Source organism: Pelodiscus sinensis, chromosome 1 (assembly GCF_052426305.1).
Source record: "Pelodiscus sinensis isolate ZL-2025 chromosome 1, ASM5242630v1, whole genome shotgun sequence".
Taxonomy (NCBI): Eukaryota; Metazoa; Chordata; order Testudines; family Trionychidae; genus Pelodiscus; species Pelodiscus sinensis.
The window spans coordinates 351,796,857-351,818,486 of NC_143052.1; the positions used below are offsets into that span (position 1 = coordinate 351,796,857).

General features: G+C 45.7%; 1 protein-coding gene across 1 annotated transcript; it reads left to right on the forward strand.

Annotated features, from left to right (window-relative positions):
* The first annotated feature begins 7,398 nt into the window (after nucleotides 1-7,398).
* On the forward strand, nucleotides 7,399-8,337 carry LOC142829046 (olfactory receptor 52D1-like). Its single transcript, XM_075926216.2, has one exon. The coding sequence runs from the start codon at nucleotides 7,399-7,401 to the stop codon at nucleotides 8,335-8,337; it is 939 nt and encodes a 312-aa protein (XP_075782331.2).
* Nucleotides 8,338-21,630: the final 13,293 nt, after the last annotated feature.

Here is a 21,630-nt window from a genome sequence, read left to right on the forward strand (position 1 = left end):
GCTGTGAAGACTAAGACTAGAACAGGATTGGAAAATAACTAGATAATTTCATGATGAGCAGGTCCATCAGTGATTATTAAGCAGGATGTCTGGGGATACAAAATCCTGCTCTGAAATTTTCCTAACCACTGTTAGCCAGAAACTGAGAAGGAACAACAGGGATGAATAACATAATGATTGTCCACTTGATTCAATCCCTCTAAAGAACCTGGCATACGCCATCAGCAGTGGACAGGATACTGGGCTAGATGGACCATTGGTCTGACACAGAAGGGCCATTATTATAAAGCTCAGAATGGAAGGGGTTCCTGTGTCAGAGGCTGAATGCAAGGTGGAGGGACTGTAGCCCAAACTCAAGAGCCAGATGTGGCAGTGGTGTGGTTCCTTTACCCATGTGTCCTCATCCCAGAAAGCCACAGCTGCCTAAAATATCTCCCCGTTGACATAGAATCATAGAACACTAGAACTGGAAGAGACCTCCAGAAGTCACTGAGTCCAGTCCCCTGCTCTCATGGCAGGACCAAATATTGGCCTTAAAGAAACAGATTAGGAGAACTCTGTGGCTATTACCTCATCAAGTATGAGATGCCCTGTGAGATGGGCTGCCCTCTGGCCATAGGCGTGAGGAAGGAATCACTCAGTGAGTGGACACATCCCGCAGAGCTGAGACAGGACAGTACGACCCATTTCTGCATCGCTTTCTGACAGAGGGACAGCGACTTGAAATGTGATGCTTCCCTGAGGCAGGACATAGATTAGACATTACAACAGTTTCAATAGACAGATATGTATCTACGTTAGACGAGGGATGTAATAGTGTAGCCGATTCACCTATTATCCACTAAGACAAAGCGTATAGGTTAATGCTATAGGCTACTCTCATTTCCACAACAGGGGCTGCTGTCACCCTGCAATGCTGCCTCTGTATCAGAGGCAGCAGCACGGGGTGACAGGCAGCCGATACGCAAGGGGAGCCGGTTTTTAAACTGGCTCCCCTTGTAGACCAGCTCCTGCTTGGCATCCCATGCAGAGTGGCAGAGGACTCTTTGGGAGTGGGGCTGCTGTGCACTAGCTGCCAGTCCTGTCTCCGGGGACTGTAGGATAGTCGACTAACCGATAAAAATTCATGAGATTACTTGACTATTCAATTAACCGATATTTAGGTTACTTGGCTATTCAATTAATCGACATCCCTACTTTAGACTTCAGATAGATTTACTGGACGGGACTTCAGATATCAGAATCCCGTGATGAAAAAGTCTTTTCCGTGCCCTTTAGCCTATAATAACTCAGGATCCCCTCATTTCACCTCCAGAGCATGACAGTGGCTTTTCTGAGGCCATAGGCTGCTACAATCAGCTAAAAAAGACTGTTGGTGTCCTTTCTTGGGGCAGCATCCCACACCCAGTGGAGCTGGAGGTACATCACAACCAAGACAAAAAACCACAATCTAGGCTGGATTGTAGATTCCTAGGCTAGATTCCTAGGCTGGAAAGTCTGCAAAATTCAGGTTCCCCTGAGAATCTCTGCCTGGAATCAGCAAATCGTTTCTTCACTCTCAGGGGATGCTCTCCAGCTGCAGTTCGCTAGGGTCTATTTTGTTCTGTTCCTGCTGCTCGTGGAGCTGAGGGCATTGTCTAGGAGTCCTGCCAACTTAAGAGTCCACCGAGACTGGGCAGGGGAGCGATAAATATAAGTGTCCAGGACAGCGAGTGTCAGAGATGTCAGACTCACACGCAGACTGGGTGGGCTCAGCCTCTCTGTAACAGCAAGGAAATCTCCTCCTTCTGCCAAGTGTGATTTCGGTGAGTTGCTTTTTTTCTGCCTTGCAGTTCATCCTAAGGGTTCAGGAAGAGTGTCACTGTTCAACTCAAGAACCACCTGGGAAGGAATTCAACAAGACAGTGACTGGAAGGCTATGTCTAGACTGGCATGATTTTCCGGAAATGCTTTTAACGGAAAAGTTTTCCGTTAAAAGCATTTTCGGAACAGAGCGTCTAGATTGGCATGGACGTTTTTCCACAAAAGCACTTTTTGCGGAAAAGCGTCCGTGCCAATCAAGACACTCTTTTCCGCAAAAAAGCCCCGATCGACATTTTCGCGATTAGGGCTTCTTTGCGGAAAACAAATCTGAGCTGTCTACACTGGCCCTTTTGCACAAAAAGACTTTTGCCCGAATGGGAGCAGCATAGTATTTCCACAAAAACATTGACAATATTACATGAGATCGTCAGTGTTCTTGCAGAAATTCAAGCGGCCAGTGTAGACAGCTGGCAAGTTTTTCTGCAAAAGCGGCTGATTTTCCGGAAAAACTGGCCAGTCTAGACACAGCCAAAGTGTTTAGTGTTGTCAGAAACACCAAGGGGGTCAACCTACTAAAACTGGAAATAGACTGATATTTATTTATTTTTCAGATCAGTTCCGTTTCTCTTACCATGTCCTTCCATCTGTCCCAGTAATTTTTGGGGAGCTGTGTGTTTTTTTTGGAAAAGTTACTCACATTGGCTCCTTTTAGTTCTGCATCACTGCACAGGCTGAGCTGACCTGCTGGGGCTCGCCTTGCCCCCAGAAAAGCAGGTCATGCTGCTCTACCCCTTTTCCCTGGGGCAGGCTGACTCTGAGTTGAATTTCGATAATGGAGGTGTTTCTCTGAGCTGTTGCTATGGTGTCTGGCACCCATTTTATGTCCTGGGTGAGGGATTTCACTGTCTGGCAGAGCTGGAAATGGCAGAACCTACATAGATGAGTGGCCAGGACTGGGGATTGTGGGACAGGGAACAGGATGGACACACTGGCAATGGTAGAGACAGGGAGGGAGTGGTACTCAACCAGGAGCGCAGTGCTGGAGGCTTTGGGAGAGGAATAAGGTATTAATGAGGCAGGCGGCACTGGGGCAATGGGGCCATGGAGCCCCACATAGATGGGTAGAAATTATTTGTGAGCTGTAACAGTGGAGTCCGGTACCTGGTTTTAGTCCTGAGTGAGGGGTATCATGGGGGTGGGGGTGATGAAGGGACATGCATGTAGAGTTGAGCAGCACTGGAGTTTGAGGGAGGAGGCAGAGGATGTACATGAACCAGCAGGCATAAGTGGGTGTTATGAGAGTAGACATTGTACAATGAGAACGGACAACTCTGGGATGTCTGAAGGCCTAGATAAATACAGCTGCCGTGTTTAGGAACCACCAGCAGCCTCCCGTAAGAGACACACCTATTAAACACCTGTTAAACCCAGGATGCTCTGGGACCATTCGCTAGCCAGCTCTGTTAGTCTTTCATGGTGAGGGCTGTAAACTCATTCCTCAGTGCAGCGATTTCATGGGGTCAAGTCTTTTTATTCTCACCAATAATGTTCATTTGCGATGATGGTAACAGGATCTCCCAGCCTTGTGAAATACCCATGTAATGTAACATTTCCAATGTGCTGTAGTTACATGAGGATTTTGCCCGCTAAAGATCATTCAGCCTGGTAAAAGGCAAAATACCCCCAGCTAAGTCCTGTGGAAAGGTGCATAGAATTTATGGCTGGTGGGATTGTAGTAAAAATATCCACCCTTAATTTAAAAGTTCTGAGGCATGTAGACTCTTCCATGCCCTTTCAATATTGTTCCAACAGTTAATTGCTCTCAAGGTTCAACTAGGTGATTGGGCAACAAAATGGCAAATGAGTTTCAATGTTGATAAATGCAAAATAATTCACACTGGTAAAAAAAGAATCCCAACTACGCATACAAAATGATGAGGAATAATTTAGTTACAACCACTCAGGAGACAGATCTTCGAGTCATTGTGAATAGTTCTCTGAAAACATCCACTCAGTGTACAGGGGCTATCAATGGAATGTTAGGAATCATTAAGAAAGAGATAGAGGATAAGACAGAGAATATCTTATTGCCTCTATATAAATCCATGGTACGCCCACATCTTGGCTATGTCTACACTGGCGTGATCTTTCACCAGGGCTATGTAAATGAGGCTAAGCATGGAGCTATGCAAATGAGGCTAAGCTGTCTACACTGCCCCTTCTTGCGCAAGAAAAACCCTCTTGCGCAATGCCGTTATTCCTGAAAATAATCAGCGTAACAGCATTGCACAAGAAGGTTTTTCTTGCGCAAGAAGGGGCCGTGTAGACAGCTCCTTCTTGCGCAAGAGCCTCTTCTGCAAAAATGGAGGCTCATTAGATATGTAAATGAGGCTCAGCGATATTCCATGCTTAGCCTCATTTGCATAGCTCTGGCGCAAGATCGCGCCAGTGTACACATAGCCCTTGAATCCTGCTTGCAGATGTGGTCACCTCATCTCAAAAATAGATCTTAGCATGGGAGAAGGTTCAGAAAAGGGCAACAAGAATGATTAGGGCTTTGGAACGGGTTCCCTATGAAGATAAATTAAAAAGACTGGAACTTTCCAGTTTAGGAAAGAGCAGACTAAGGAGGGACAGGAGAGAGGTCTATAAAATCATGGCAGGTATGATGAAAGTGAATAAGGAAAAGTTATTTACTTGTTTCCAGAACATAAGAACTAGGAGTCACCAAATAAAATTAATAGGTAGCAGGTTTAAAGCAAACAAAAGGAAGTTTTTCTTCACGTAGCGCACAGTCAACCTGTGGAACTCCTTGCCAGAGGAGGTTGTGAAGACAAGGACTTTAACAGACTTCAAAAAGGAGCTAGAAATATATGGAGGTGAAGTCCATCAATACTTATTAGCCAGGATGGGTGGGAATAGTGTCCTTAGCCTCTCTTTGTTACATGCTGGAAATGGATGACAGGAGAGGGATTGATTGATGATTCCCTGTTCCGTTCATTCCCTCTGGGGCATCTGGCATTGGCCACTGTCAGCAGACAGGATACTGGGCTGGATGGACCTTTGGTCTGACCCAGTATGGTCGTTCATATATGTTCTTACCCACTTTTTCAGTCAGAATTTTTTTTAACTTCAACCTCCAGCCATTAGTACATCTAAATCGCTATGGCTAAGTCATATTTCAAGTAGGAATAAGAAATCCTCCGGAAAAGGCTTTATTCCGGAGGATCGCGCCAGTCTAGATGCTTTTTTCTGGCTTTTCCCCAAGCCGGAAAAAAAGCGGCGGCCATGTTTATTTAAATCCCGCGGGGGATATTTAAATCCCCCGCGGATTTCCCTATTCCCAAGTTCAAAATTAGCATACTCCTTCCGAAGAAGGGGCAAGTGTAGACGTAGCCTACATGTTTGTCTGAGAAGTCTATTATTAAACATTTGCTCTGAATCTAGGTACTAAAGTCTGTTATTAAGTCACTCAACTGTATTTTGTTATCCTAAAGACTTTGAGATCTTTGAGACTATCACTGTAAATCAGATTTTGCAATCTTTTACTTATTCTTGTGATTCTTCTTGGAATGCCCGTTAGTGTATTAGTATCCATCCTGAAACATGGACACCAGAACTGGACCCTGTATTCCAGCAGCAGTCGCACTAGTGCCGCATACAGAGGTAAAAAAACCCTTCTCTATCTCTCCTTGAGATCCCCCTGATTGTCATCCCAGCATCACAGTGGTTCTTTTGGAAAGAGGATCACAGTGGGAGCCCATTTTGCTTGATTATTCTTTCATGTCCCCCCAATTTTCTTCAGAGACTCTGCTTCTAGTGATTGTTCCCCATCATTTCAGCATTTTTCGTTCCTAGATGTAGATCGCAACATCACTGTATGAGCACACATTCCATTGGCTGCAACTCACTTTACCAACTGCTCCGGATTGCTCTGAATCGGCAACTGCTCCACTTCATTAGTTATGATCCCCCAGTTTGTGTGACATCTGCAAACATTGATATTGAGGCATGAGAAGGGAAAGCAGTTGGGATGCGGGTACATGTCTGTGCTTACACTTGTCAGTCAAAGCCTTTAACTTATATCTCAGTCACAGCTGGTACCTGCAAGACATTGTCTCACTAAAAGAAACAAAAAAAAAAGCTGGCATGTAGCACTTTAAAGACTAACAAGATCGTGTATTAGGTGATGAGCTTCCGTGGGGCAGACCCACTTCTTCAGATCATATTCTGAAAACGAATTGGCATGACCATTATATAACAGAGGGGTACTATGAAAAAAGTAAGCAAATCACAAACTAACAAATCATCTACGTAGAACAGAAGGTGGGGGCGAGGGGACAAGGAAGAATGAAATAGACAAGGGAAATAACAAAGGGGCAGGCCAATAGCCCTAAATAACAAGCCCCTATGCTCTTCATGACCATACTATTGAGCACAAAGTCACAGCTCAGTTGGATAATCTGTGTTTTGTCACCTTTTGGCACCCCAGATCAGGACTATGGTCCTTCTAGTCCAGTATCTTCTTTGTGAGAGTGACAGCCACAGGTGCTCCAAAAGAATTTGTAAGCCCCCCAGTATTAGGGAAATGGGGAGGGGTGACTTCACTGTCATGAGATTGTCAGCCTAATGCCCAACAGACAGAGGTTGACTTGTGCTGTGAAACACAGGGATCCATTGGCTTTCCAAAATATTTACTCGGCTGTAACTATTCTACCTGGCTAGTTTGACCATCCACGTACATGTTCAAACCCTTCCATGTTCTTGCTTAGTTCATTGCCTGAACCACCTCTTATGACATGAGTTCCTCTGTCTAATTGGGCACTGGGTGAAGAAAAGCATTCTGAATTCCAGAGTTTGAATTTGCCGCACTTCAGTTCAGTTGAATGTCCTTTTGATCTTGGGTTATGAGACAGGGAGAGCATATTTTATATCTACCCTCTACCAGTTAGTATTATATAGAACTTTCTCTTCTCCCCTCTTATTCATCACATGTGTAAGGAAACATTCCCAATTTTTTTCAACCATTTTCTATATATGTGTTTCCCTCAGCCCTTGAATATTCTTCTTGCCTGAACTCTAGTTCTGCAATACTCTGTGTGAGATGGGTCCCCAGTACCACAGAGAAGACTCCAGAAGAGAGGGAAACATTAATTGACTGATCTCATGGTATGGCCTTTTCTGTCAGATTCTGCCTCCCACTTCTCCTGGATCAAAATATTTTCCTTAGCTTCTGTCTGTGCTTATACTGTGAGCAGGGTTTCACAGAACTCGGTGCCATTCACCCAGGTCCCTCTGCTGAGTCCATGTAGTGAATAAAAACATGGTTAGGAGTTGAGGCATTCAAGCTGTTTCCTACAATGGCATTTATGATGCTACAGAGATAGAGATAGAGATAGAGATAGAGATAGAGATAGAGATAGCGCCCACGGCAAATGTTGCCGCCTCAATTGCTTACCCCTCTTTCTAGAGTGATAATAACTATAGCATTTATGGTCTCCAAATTGTGGACAGTGCATAATCCCCTTCCTGTGCATCTCTCCTTTCAGAGGCAACATAAACCTTTCTGAGACCAAATTATACATTGAAGACGTCATGGCTGGTTTCAACCTCACTCCTTCTGATCAGTCAACATTTGTCCTAATGGGCATTCCTGGCCTGGAAGCTGCCCACGTCTGGATTGCCATCCCTTTCGCGATGTCCTACATTATCACCATGTTGGGAAATGTCACAGTTCTCATTGTTGTGAGCAGAGATCAGACGCTGCACAAGCCGATGTACCTGCTGATCTGCATGCTAGCGCTCACAGACATCATCAAATCCACCTCCATCTTGCCAAAGGCCCTGTGTATATTTTGGTTCAATTTGAAAGGCATTACGGTGAGTGGCTGCCTCACCCAGTTGTTCTTCCTTCACACTGTTTCTTTTACACAGTCAGCCATCCTGGTCACAATGGCCTTTGATCGCTACATTGCCATATGTAACCCCCTCAGATATGCCACCATCCTCAGCAATGCACGAATAGCTAAGTTAGGGCTTGTAGGTTTGATAAGAGGCGTCCTCTGTATTCTGCCTCTGACGCTGTTATTAAGCTGGCTGCCATATTGTGCCAACCGCACTATCGCCCATACACACTGTGCAAACATGGTTGTGGCAAAGTTATCGTGTGGGGACATCACCATCATCAGCATGTACAACTTGGTGGTAGCATTTACAGTCAGTGGATTAGACCTGATGCTCATTGCTCTGTCCTATGGTCTGATCATCAGGGCCGTCCTCAGAATCTCCTCCAGGAAAGCCCACCAGAAAGCCCTCAACACCTGCACAGCCCATCTCTGTGTGATGCTGACCATTTATACTCCAGGCTACTTCACCAGCTTGACACAACATTTCGGTCGGGGCATCGCTCTCCATATTCACGTTATCTTGGGCAACCTCAGTCTCCTCATCCCTCCCATGCTCAACCCCATTATTTACGGGGTCAAAACCAAAGAGCTTCGTGACAAAGTGAGCAAATGCTTCCACAGAAAGTGAGGGGGTAAAGACATCTACATCTCCTCATTAATCATGGAGCTGTATCCCAGGCCAGCTAGGCTCAGCGTTGTTCCAGTTCACAGTCGGAGCAGTTCCAGACACTTAGGCTACGTCTACACTGGCATGATTTTCCGGAAATTCTTTTAAGGGAAAAGTTTTCCGTTAAAAGCATTTTCGGAAAAGAGCGTCTAGATTGGCAAGACGCTTTTCCGCAAAAGCACTTTTTGCGGAAAAGCATCCGTGGCCAATCTAGATGCACTTTTCTGCAAAAAAGCCCCAATCACCATTTTTGCGATCGGGGCTTTTTTGTGGAAAATAAATCTTTGCTGACTACACTGGCCCTTTTGTGCAAAAGTTTTTCGGAAAAAGACTTTTGCCCGAACGGGAGCAGCATAGTATTTCCGCCAAAGCACTGACAATCTTACATGAGATCGTCAGTGCTTTTGCGGAAATTCAAGCGGCCTGTGGAGACAGCTGGCAAGTTTTTCCGGAAAAGCAACTGCTTTTCCGGAAAATGTGGCCAGTTTAGACACAGCCTTAATGTCTTATCACTCTGTTACCACTCACTACTCTCTCCATTGCTTCTGCCTGACCTTGCCTCTTTCTGTATCCCCCATCAGCCCCCAAATTCCCACCCTCTGCCACTTGACTTCTAACTCCTAGACCGGCACAAGATACTGAAGCTTTCTTAGACAAGGCAGTTTTCCATTAGTCCCTGCATGAACATGGGTTTTGATCAGTTTAATGGATAGAAACTAGATTTTCAGATAGCCAAAGAAAATGAAAGAAATGACCATGCAGAAATTCTTAACAATATGTACAATGATCCACTGAGCAAAATTTACCTGATTTTTTTTATACCAATCTTTCAGGAAATCCTGCGGATAAACCTAATAAAGTTTGAATCCAATTAGAAATAAATAATATAACGTCACGGTTGTTTTTACACTACCTGTGTTAAGGGTTCCTTTTGGGCTATGTTTAATGATGCCAGCTGCCATTTCTCATCTGAAATACCTGCCAGACTTTAGTTAGGATGCAATTATCGGTGCTGGGGTTTTGATTTTTAATCTGCCATTTCATATGTTTGTGGCTATTGTGAATGAACTTCTTCTGTGGCATACAACTTTAAAAACTTAGAAATCAAATCTATACTAGGCATTTAACAAGAGCTTTCCTTGGTTACTTGATGTATAGACCAAAGGATGAATAAAACAATATTTCAAGAAATATGTTGGGCTACGTTTAAGTGATTTGTAAGTAACACTGGGCTATAGGTGCAGTAGAAATCTGGCAAACCCACCCAGAACCAGAGGGGCCAGAGATGCAGCCCGGAAGGTAGACTTGGGCTCGAGTGAAGGAGCAGCACTGAGTCAGAATAACCAGAGCTGGGCCCGAGGCTGAGCAGTAGCCCTTAGGCAGATGAGGGGAGATGGTGCAGATTAAAATTGGGAGATGGGGAAGCAAAAACCAGCTGTGTCAATGGGAAGCCAGGGACAATGGACAGCCGGGAACTGAGGGGCCGGAGCCAGGAAAGTACATGCCAGCCCTGCTACAAGTGAATATGGGGAGCGATGCCCCAACCAAAATGTTGTATCAAGCTGGTGAAGTAGCCTGGAAAATTATTAGCAGCCATGGAGGGCAGGGTGGGGCCATGAGCAGAGGGCCCATGCAGGGAGACATCAGGCATCAAAGGCTGAACTCAGGAGAGGGGACATGATCTTGATAGAAGGGCACATGCCGAGGAAAAGGGACCTGCTATCTAATGCTTGCGGGGGGTAGGGGGGTGTCTATCACCGGAACAAGTTTCTGACCCCAGGTGTCACCGTAGAGCAGCCAGAGTTTGCGCAGGCAGCTTGGGATCTGTGGGGGGGCCAACTGTGAACATTCTCACAGCCCAGACATGGCTGCTGGCGCTATCCCTATGCCCCAAGAGCGGGGTTCCTTGCGTCTCTGGGCCTCTTTCCTTGGTTGTTTTTCTCACCATTGATATGGAACACATTGCATGTGGTATGAGTGTCGTGGAGGGTTGAGTTGCTCAGGCAAATGACAGATCCCCTGTCTCTCCTGAGAACAGTAGCCCCCGTCCTAAGTGATCACAATGAGACTGTCAAATATGCATCTAATATCAAGAGCTTTCATGGGCCTAACACACTTCATCATTTGAGCTAGGGAGGGATAATAGGAGCAAGAGTTTATAACAGTAAATAAAGTAGAATAATAAAGGTAGCTGTCAATTGTAGGGCCAGTGCAAAAGTGAGGTATTAAATGAAGGGAAAGCTGGCCTTATAATGCAGTAATCAGATCATGGGTTTTTTCAACCCCAAGGAAACAGTGTGAAATTTGCAGCTGAACATCAGGTCCACACTCTGTCGTTGGCTGGTGAAATTCCTTTGTAGAAGGACAGCTCCTTTTAAATCCATTCATGAGGGCCAGACAGGTTAAAATGTTCCCTTACAGATTTCTGGTAACACCATTATATTGTATTTTAATAATTTCGTGAGCCGCCTCGAACATGTACTAGCGCATGTACAAGAACCTCATGCGCCAGCACATTCGGATCCTAGAAAGGCTGGAGGAGACCATGGCCAAGAGGACGTGGGCAAAGGCTCAATGTCATGACCAATTCCTGGACAAGCTCGTCCAGCAGCAGACAGATCCTGTCCCTTTTGCCACTCCTCCTGCTCAACCTGCTCCAGCCCCCGCTGTACTCCCTTCCTCCCCACCCGCAGCCATTGCAGACCCAGATGCAGCCCCCCTCCTGCCCAGCCCCCTACTGTCCCAGGCACCACACAACCCCGATCACATCTAGCTCCACAGACCCAAGGTGGCAGGACTTTGCAGTCCAGGCGATACCCTATGCCCTGAGTCCCCCTCCCCCTTCCAGGTTTACAGCTCCCCTTCTCCACAGTTAAAGAAATGTTTTTATATTTAAAACAAAGTTTATTTTTGAAAACAACACTGTTATTTTGTTATTGATTGTTATTCCATGCTCAATTTGTTGGTTATTTAATACACAGTCTATTTTCCAAAGAAAACCTGGTGTCTGTGTTTACTGTCCGGAGAGTGGGGCAGGGATGGGTTGTGGGGGGAAAGGTCTTGGGGGGGGGGCAGGTCCAAGCCCCCATTGGGGAGGCCCTGGGGAGAGTCACTGGGCTCCTTCTGAGAATCTCTCATGCAGGGCCTCCCAGATGCACATTCTGGCCTGCTTCCCCTCAACATCAGCCAGTGTCTCCCACCCTGAGAGGAAGGCCTCCCCTTTCTTCTCCACCATGCTGTGGAGCACGCAGCACGTGGCCACCACGTTGGGGATGCTGTGTTCCCCCAGGGCGAGTGAGTAGGCACCTAAACCTCCACTTCATACCCCCAAAGGCACATTCTACTTGCAAGTGAACCCGGTTCAGGGGCGGGTTAAATTGTTCCCTGCTCTCATCCAGGTGGCCGGTGTAGGGCTTCATGAGCCAGACAAAAGGGGATGCGCCACATTGGCCACGATGCACATTGGCATCTGCACAACCCTGACTGCAAAGTTTCGCTTTGGGAAAAATGTTCAAGACTGCAGCCTGCAGTACAGGTAGGAATTACGGAAGATGCGGGCATCACGTGCCCGGTCTGACCACCCCATACAAATGTCCATAAACTGTCCCCGGGGCTCTGTAGCCAGACAGGAACCCCCCTGTAACATCCATTTTTGCTTGCCTGGAGCATACAGGGCACCCAGAGCAGTAAAAGCCTTGAACAGGAGGCTCAGGATATGACAGGCTGCTGTGACTGTGAATGGCTGTAAACAGAGATATGCCGTTTGCTGACCAAGAGGCTGCCGAGGAGTGCCCTTGACTAAAACCCATATTGATACGAACACACAGCCGTCCGAGGGGAAGGAATCTCTTGCCCAGTAAAAAAATGTCTAGTACTCACAATTCAGTTATCTCTCTTGCAAGTGTAAATTAAGTTGAAACTTGCTTGTAAGAACTGGCGTCACAAAGACAAACCAGTACAATTCGGCATCTTAGACAAGAAAGAGGATACGGGCCCCTATAGGTATAAAGATGGGTCCAGCAGCACATTTACTCTGAGTGTCAATCTAGCATCTATCTGCTGGTCGGGTTAGGTGTTTGACCTTCCGTGGTTCCACGGGGACACCCACCTCGTATTCGTATTTCCCAGGAATTGAGGGACCGGCCCTGGCTTGACCCTCTGGAGTTGAAAGGCACAGAAGGGGTAAAAATTGTACCTGGATGTGTCCTTTGTCTTAAGTGTGCACATAGACTTAGAGGTCTTTAAAGATTAAGCTGTCACTTGGTACCATTCTTTCTGTTTTCTATCTTTATTTTCTTTGTAACCATTTTTAAGATCTGTATTTGCTACCAGTTAAGAAATAGAGCAATAGCCATTGTAACCATATGATTTATAAGCCTTTTTAATAAACCTGTAACTATTTAAGTTTTAACCTGACTCCTTCAGTTGCTGAAACAGAACCAAGCACAATTTAATAGAACTTCAGCCGGTCATAAGGGATAGGTATAGGAAGAGCTTGGGCGTTTGGATCGTGCCACTCCCAGGTGACAGATCCATTGGGGCATCTCTCAGTCTTCCCTAGACTGCCCCCTACGGAGGGATCTTGTAGCCTAGCAGCTGAAATCTGAGATGTAATATGCTCTTCCTATTAACTCGGGGCGTCTGTCAGCCTGTTGGCTGCCCTCTGCGAGGGGACCCCGGTCCTAGTGGTAAAGGCATAGACGTTAAACCTTTTCTCGGTAATACACACACACACACACACTGTCCTGGCCGTCAGCTGACAGGGTCGACCAGGGTCTGCAGCACCATGGAGAAGTAGCCCTTCCTGAGTATGTACTAAGCTGCTTGATGGGGTGGTGCGCGGATCAGGAAACGAGTCCCATCAAGCACTCCTCCACAATTCGGGATTCCCAGCCGAGGAAAGCTGACCATGATGGTGCCCAGGTCTCCAGGACAGACAAACCTGTTCAGCAGCTCTCACTAAAAATAGACACATAGAAACACACAAAATAGGAAATTAGAGGGGGGTGCCTGAGCCCTTGGGAGGTGCCCCTCCACTGCTCCCAGCCATGACCCCAGGTTCCCTCCTTCACATGCCCCACCCAGCAGCAGAGCAGGGTGAGGCCAGGAGCCCCCCCCCCCCCCACTCCCACTTCATCACCCACTCCCTCTGTCCTTTCCTGACAGTCCCAATTTTCTGGCCCCCCAACCCTGCAGGGATTGTCCCCTGAGAGTGACTTGCCTCCATCAAGATGGCCCCAACAGTAAACCTTCCCACGCCAAACTGGTTTCCCACCAAATGGTAGGTGTCGGGGGTGGCCAGCTTCCACAGGTCAATAGCGACTTGCTTCTCCCGGAGGGTGGCGGGCTTCAGGTGGGTGTCCTGTCATTATAGGGCAGGGGCGAGCCAGGTACACAGCTCCTGGGATGTGGCCTTCTGCATTCGGAAGCTTCAAATCCAATTCTGGTTGTCCCACTGCTCCATGACGAGATGGTCCCACCAGTCGGAATGGGTGTCCAGCCTCCAAAATCGCCTTTCCAGAAAGACGTTCAGTGGCAAGGCCATTGGTGCTACAGCCTAGGCGAGGGGCTCAAGGCTGAGTTCTGAGTCCAGATGGGGCAGGAACATCATGAGGGTGTCATGGAAGTGCAGCAGAATTTCCAGCATGGCAGCATGGGGCCATTGGCTGCCAAGGGGTAACTCCGGCTCCATGGCAAAAAGAAGATTCAAAACCAGAAAAACCAACCAAGCACCAAACTGGTCCAAGAGGCCACCTGTGTTTTTTCTGGGAGGCCAGTTCTTGCACAAAAATCCCAGCAGAGCAGCCATACATGTCTTTTTGCACAAGAGCTATGTCACAAAAAGGAGTTATTCCTTTTGGGGAGAGGAATAACTCTACCGCAAAAAGCCCTCTCTTCTGCCATTTTACTGTAATTTTTTTAGTGCAAAAACATGCTTGAGGTGTGGACACTCCACTGGTTTTTTCTCAAAACCAGCCATTTTGGGGCAAAAACCTTGTAGTGTAGACATAGCCTGAGTGGAGAAGACCCACAGTCCTGAGACAGGACAAGGCAACAGATTTCTGCATCGATTTCTGAAAGGTTAACACAGAATTGAAACTCGATGCTTCCCTGAGGCAGAGACTAGATGAACAAGAGTTTCAACTGCCAGATACCACAGATTCAACGACTTTAGACCTCAGCAAGTATACTGGAAAGGACTGCTGAGACCACAATCCTGAGACAAGAGAGACTTCTCCATGCTGTTTGGCTTGTAATAGTTCAGAAGCACATTGTTTCATCTCCACAGCAAGGCAGTGACATTTCTGAGGCTACGTCTAGACTGCTGCTTTTTATCAGAAAAAGGTATGAAAATTGTGCTCCGCATTTTGCATACCTTTTTCCAATACTTTTCTCAGAAGAGGCTTTTCCAAAATTTGGCCCATCTACACTGGGCCAAAGTTAGAAAATACCTCCTCTTTCAGAAGAGCCCTCCTTCCTTAGGGCACGAGGAAGACAGGGCTTCTGAAAGAGCACATCTGCTCTTCCGCAAAAAATGTCAGAAGAGCAGATGCATTTCCTGGATGCGGCAAATTTTTTATGGGATACGTCCCATATCCCTAAAAAACCTCTGCTGTCTAGACATAGCCTGTGGCCAAATAACTGGATATTTCAGCCACAAGGGCGGTATGCAGCCATATGCAGCTACAATCAGTTAAAATGACTTTGTTCTTTCTTGGGGCAGCATCCAACACTCAGTGCACCCGGAGGTACATTGCAACCAGGATTGAAAAGTAAAAGAATTAGTTGCTAGAACCTGCACAATTCAGGTTCCCCTGAGACTCTCTGCCTCGTCTCAGCAAATTATTTCTTCACTCCCAGGAGAAGCTCTCAAGCTGCACCTCTCTAGGGCCTCTGCTGCTCACGGAGCCAAGGGAATTGTCTGAGAGTCCTGCCAACCTGAGAGTCCACAGAGGCTGTGAACGGGAATGATAAATGGGACGGCCCAGATTGGCGCCTGTCAGACATGTGAGACTCAGACGCTGGCTTAGGGGGCTCAGCCTCTCTGTAGCAGTAGGAAATTTCCTCCCTCTGCTGAGCAAGAATTTGGTGAGTTGCTTTTTTCTGCATTACTGTTAATGCTATGGTAACCCAGACACCTAGGCTGTGTCTAGACTGGCCACTTTTTCTGTAAAAGCAGGCGCTTTTCCGGAAAAACTTGCCAGCTGTCTACACTGGCCGCTTGAATTTCCGCAAAAATACTGACGATCTCATGTAAGATTGTCAGTATTTTTGCGGAAATACTATGCTGCTCCCGTTCAGGCAAAAGTCTTTTTCCGAAAAACTTTTGTGCAAAAGGGCCAGTGTAGACAGCAGAGATTTGTTTTCCTCAAAAAAGACCCGATTGCGAAAATGGCGATCGGGGCTCTTTTGAGGAAAAGCACGTCTAGATTGGCCATAGACGCTTTTCTGCAAAAAGGGCTTTTGCAGAAAAACATCCTGCCAATCTAGATGCACTTTTCCAAAAATGCTTTTAACGGAAAATCATGCCAGTCTAGACGTAGCCCTAATGTGTGGTTCACTGTCCCATGCATCAGCCATGAGCAAGAGACCTCTACAGTATGGGCTGGGAGCCAGCTGACTTGTAGCTCAGCGGGTCGATTCTCCTATACAAGGTCCCAGGTTCAAGTCCAGCAGTTATACTATGGGCACAGGAAGAGGCTCAAGGCAAGAACCACCAGGGAAGGAATTCAACAAGACAGTGGTGGGAAGAGCTTAGTGTTGTCAGAAACACCAAAGGGTTTATCTGGTAAAATTAGAAATAGACAAATATTTATTTATTTTTACTTTTCTCTTACTTTGTTCTTCCATCTGTCCCAGTAGCTTTTTTTTTTTTAGCTGTGCCACTTTTCCTATGGTTTGTTCAATGTCTCCAAATCAGCAACTTCCTTTCCCTTCCTTCCCTCTGCAATGGGCATCTGTGTTTCCAGAACATTCCTATGAAGAACGGGTTGTAGAGTACCCAGATTCTGCTCTCAAATTGTGCCTTTCCTGGGTCACTCCAGATTGACACTGGCTTCCCTGGGAACTGTATCAAGACTCAGGTGTATTGAGATCCCCAGCTTTTAGACATTGTCTCAGAACGCTACATAACCTGAGGGGTTTCCCTCAGACCCTCTCAGCAGCCTCACAGACCAGTGCTCTCTGTAGGACCCAAAGCCGTGATTTTTAAACCTGGGAGCCACAATATACACAATAAGGGTCCCATTGAAGTCAATGGCAAAGCTGCCAATATAGTCAGGAGATGACCGTGAATCTACACATAAGGACATGAATGGAACGGCCTGATTTACAATGACCATGAGCCTCCAGTGTCTTCAACTGGAGTTGTCCCGTGTCCTTTAAGGACGGGTGAGCTCTTTTGGACAGAAGAACTCACTGGAGGCTTGCTGAGATCCCGAAGTCATAAGGGTAAACGTTGAAAACAATCAGGATAATAATTTCTTCAGGAAGGCAGACAGCTCTGCTCTCTCCTTGCTGCTGCAGCTCTGTGTTAGAAGAGTATACAAAGTTCCAAAATGAATCGTTCTGGCTGAAAGGAAACCTAGCAGGGTTGAAATCGCATGGGTCAGGTCCAATGAGGCACAGCTTCAGGGGCAGAAAAGAGGCGGGGAAACAGGACATGTGGTATTCACATCAGGATGGCCCAGAGTTTGGAAATGCATTGAACGCTGCTAAAGGGACAGATCAAAGAGATATCACAAGACCTCCTTGGATAAGGGTGGAGGAGTTCTTTGGCACCTTGTAGACTAACAGATTTATTGGAGCATAAGCTTTCGTGGGCAAAGACCCACTTCATCAGATGCATATAGTGGAAATTCCATCTGAGGAAGTGGGCCTTTGCCCATGAAAACTTATGCTCTGGTAAATATGTTAGTCTATAAGGTGGCACAGGACTCCTTGTTGCTTTTGCAGATCCAGACTAACACGACCCTGTAGCTCCCTGTAACAGTGGGACCTTGGAACACACCTGTTAAACCCAGGATGCTCCAGGGCCATTTGCTAGCCAGTTCTGTTAGTCTTTCATGGCAAGAGTGGGAAACTCATTCCTCAGTGCAGAGATTTCATGGGGTCAAATCATTTTTTTTCCCCACCAATAATGTCCATGACGATGGTGACAGGATCGCTCAGCCTTGTTAAATGCACATGTAATGTCACATTTCCAAGATCGCACAGTCACATGAGAATTTTGCCCGATAAAGATAATTCAGCTCGGTAGAGGGCAAAGTGCCCCCAGGTGGGTGCTGGGGAAAAGTGCACAGATTTCATGGTGAGGAGGGAACATTATGACTGTGCGATCTCAATTCCTGTAGAGAACGATCCAACCTTCATTTAAAACTTCTCAATCATGAAGAATCTGCCATGTCCTTTCGGAAATTATTCTCAAGGTTAAAAGATGGATGCACTGTACCCAGTCAGAATTTCTTTTTATTTCAACTTCCAGCCATTACATCCACCTAAATCTCCTTATGCTCAACTGAGAAGCCTATAATTATATACTAACAGAATTACCCAGTGTCACCGGGGGAAAATATAGTAAAAGGTGTGATGAACGAACTATGTCAATAACATTAACATAGCATATTTTATTGGAAATACTTTTCTCTTATATTTTACTTTAAGAAATTACATATCTAGTACTTTTTCTGTTATCGTAGGGAAAGGATCTCGTAGTTGCAGTTTATGTGACATGCTTAACAGAAAAGTCCGGCAAATGCCTATGATCAGGCGCTACTAAAAGCTAATTAGTGGCCCAATTGGGGCTCTGGGGCCCGATTGGGACTCTGATGAAACTGATTTTGAGATATAACCAACCCAGTTATATAAGTTAGGAAATCAGTAGTATTCGTGCAAAATTTGGTGTCTCTAGCTTTTACCGTTTCAGAGATTTTTCGGAATTAACAGCAGGCCCAATTGGGGCTGTGGAGGATCCAGGGGTGGGGGAACTGATTTTGAGATATAACCAATCCAGTTATTTAAGTTAGGAAATCAGTAGTATCTGTGCAAAATTTAGTGTTTCTAGCTCTTACCATTTCGGCGATCTTTTGGGACAAAGAAACAAAGAAACTTTCAGAAATATTTTAAAGAAGATGTGTTCCACATCTAGGTAGTAGAGTCTGTTATCCAGTCACTCCATAACTCTATTTGTTAAACTAAAGAGATTGAGATCTTCGAGTCTATCACTCTGAGGCCGGCTTTGAAATGTTTTACTAATTCTTGTGATTCTTCCTGGAATGCCCTCCAGTGTATCAGTATACATCTTGAACCATGGACACCAGAACTAGACAATGAATTCCAGCTGCAGTCACATTAGTGCCCAATACAGAGGTAAAACCATTTCTCAATCTCAGATTGAGAACCCTTGGTGGTCACCCAAGGATCACATTGGTTCTTTGGGCCACCCGATCACACTGAGAGCTCATGTTTGGTTTAATTATTCTTTCATATCCCCCAAACTTTCTTTTGAGAACCCGTGCTTCCAGGGATTGTCCCCCATCATTTGAGCATCACCTACGTTCTTTGTTCCTAGAGGTAGATATCTACATTGCTCTAGAATCACATGTTTTATTTGCTTCGACCCACTTTACAAACTGCTCCAGAGGGCACTCAATTGCTATCTGCTCTGCTTCTCTAATTATGATCCCCCATTTTTTGTGTCATTTGGAAACGTTGATACTGAGGCATGGGAAGGGCAAGCACTTCAGTAGCTCACACGAGTCTTTGCTTACATTTGTCTGTTAACGCCTTCAACTTATGTCTCGGATAAACTGGGGCCTGCAAGAAATTGCTGCACCAAAATAAACATGGGAAATGACAGAGGAACAATCCTGTAGGCCTAAATACCAAGGACTTTCTGCAGTTCATGAACATCCCGGTGAGCACAAAGTCGTAGCTCAGTCTGACAATCTCTGTTTTGTCTCCTTTGGCATCATAGATCAAGATGATGGTCCATCTAGCCAGTGTTTTCTCTTTGGCTACATCTACATTGCGCATTCTTGCAAAGGAAGATATGCAAATGAAGCACAGCAATGAATATCGCTGCACCTCATTTGCATACCTAATGAGCCGTCATTTTTGTTCAAGGGGATTTTGCACAAGAAGGAGCAGTGTAGATGTAGCCATAGAGAGTGACAGCCCCAGGTGCGGCACAGAATGTGTAAAACTCCCAGCATTAGGGAGTTGGCCAGAGGTGACTCCACTGTCTGAGGATGTCACTCTATGCCTAGCAAACAGAGATTGGCTTGTGCTATGAAACTCAGGGAGGCATTGGCTTTCCAAAATTTTTACTAAGCTGTAACCGTTCTACCTGGATAGTTTCACTGTCCATATAAATGTCCAAACCATTCTTGATTCTTGCTTAGGTCATGGGCTCAGCTTTTCATGTGCTGTGAGTTCCTCAGGCTGCTTCAGACCTGGGAGATGAAAAGCATTCTGAATTATTGATTTTGATTTTGTGTCATGAGACGGAGGTGTGTCTACACTGCAGAGCTTAACTCAAAGCAAGCTACGCAAGTTGAGCCATGTCCATTGAGTAGCTTCTTTCGAAATATGCTATGCAATGGACATAGCTCAGCTTCAACATAGGGAGCGTCTACATAGTACTTAATTAGAGCACTCTTCCTCTGACTTCCCTTACTCCTTGTACAATGAGGGTTACAGGAGTTGGAGTAATAAGTCCTCCACCTTGACAGTATTTTGATATTATTTAGAAATAAATCCCTGCTGTGTAGACGTAGATTAAGTTATTTCAGAATAATGCTAATTATTTCAAAATAGTATTGCAGTGTACACCAGAGAGAAGACATTCTTTATCTGCTGCCTAACAGTTAGTATTACACAGAGTTTTCTCTGTCGCTCTTATTCAGCATCTTTGTGACGTAACATTCCCACTTTTTTTCAACATCTTCCTCTATAAGAATTTCCCTCAGCTCTAGAATATTCTTCTTCTCTTGGCCAGAACTCCTCTAGTTCAGCAGTATTTGGTGCGAGATGGGTTCACAATACTACACACAGAGGAGTCCAGAGAGAATGAAACATTGAATGACTGATCTCATGGCACTCTTTTCTGTAAAATTGTGCCTCCCACTTCTCCTAGATCAAAATAGTTCCCTTAGTTTCTGGCCATTCTTGCATCGAGAGCCGTGTTTCCAAGAATTGTGTTCCATGAGCCCCACGTCCTTCTGTTGAGTTCACATAATTAAATAAGAGCCTGGTTAAGGTTTGAGAAGAGCATGCTTTTCCCTACAATGGGCATGCATGTTGCAATTATTAACACTGATGTGTCTCTGCCCATACACTTGGCTTGCTTAGGTCCCTCTCAGAAGTTCTCTCGATTTAGCTCTAATTTTTATATACAGATATAGATCTTTAACACAATCTGTATCTAGATCTAAATATAGATCTGTATCATTACCTCTATTTATACCTAGATCTAGATATCTATCTAGATATAGATATAGACATGTAGATAGATGAGCGAGAGAGGCTAAGTCACAAGAAGAAGAACTCTACATGGACTCCTCCTGAGGGCCGAAATGACAGTCTGGACCTCTACATAGAATGCTTCCGCTGAGGTGCACAGGCAGAAATTGTGGAAAAACAGCATCGCTTGCCTGGTAACCTCAGTCGTGCAGAACGCAATGCCATCCACAGCCTCCGGAACAACTCTGACATTATAATCAAAGAGGCTGACAAAGGAGGTCATGTTGTCATCATGAACAGGCCTGACTTCCTAAAGGAGGCTGCCAGACAACTCTCCAATACCAAATTCTACAGGCCTCTTTCCTCAGATTCCACTAAGGAATACACTAAGAAACTGCACCATCTGCTCAGGACTCTCCCTAAACAAACACAGGAACAAATCGACACACCCTTAGAGCCCTGACCAGGGTTGTTCTATCTATTATCCAAGATCCACAAACCTGGAAATCCCGGACGCCCCATCATCTCGGGCATTGGCACTCTCACTGAAGGACTGTCTGGCTGTGTGGACTCTCTGCTCAGACCCTACGCCACCAGCACTCCCAGTTACCTCCTTGACACTACGGATTTCCTGAGAAAACTACAATGCATAGGTGATCTTCCAGAAAACACCATCCTAGCCACCATGGATGTAGAGGCTCTCTACACAAACATCCCACATGCAGATGGAGTACAAGCTGTCAGGAACAGTATCCCTGATGATGCCACAGCACAACTGGTGGCTGAACTCTG

Bases quoted from the DNA above. Each gene is read 5' to 3' on its own strand.
- LOC142829046 (XM_075926216.2), top strand. From the start codon at position 7,399: ATGGCTGGTTTCAACCTCACTCCTTCTGATCAGTCAACATTTGTCCTA.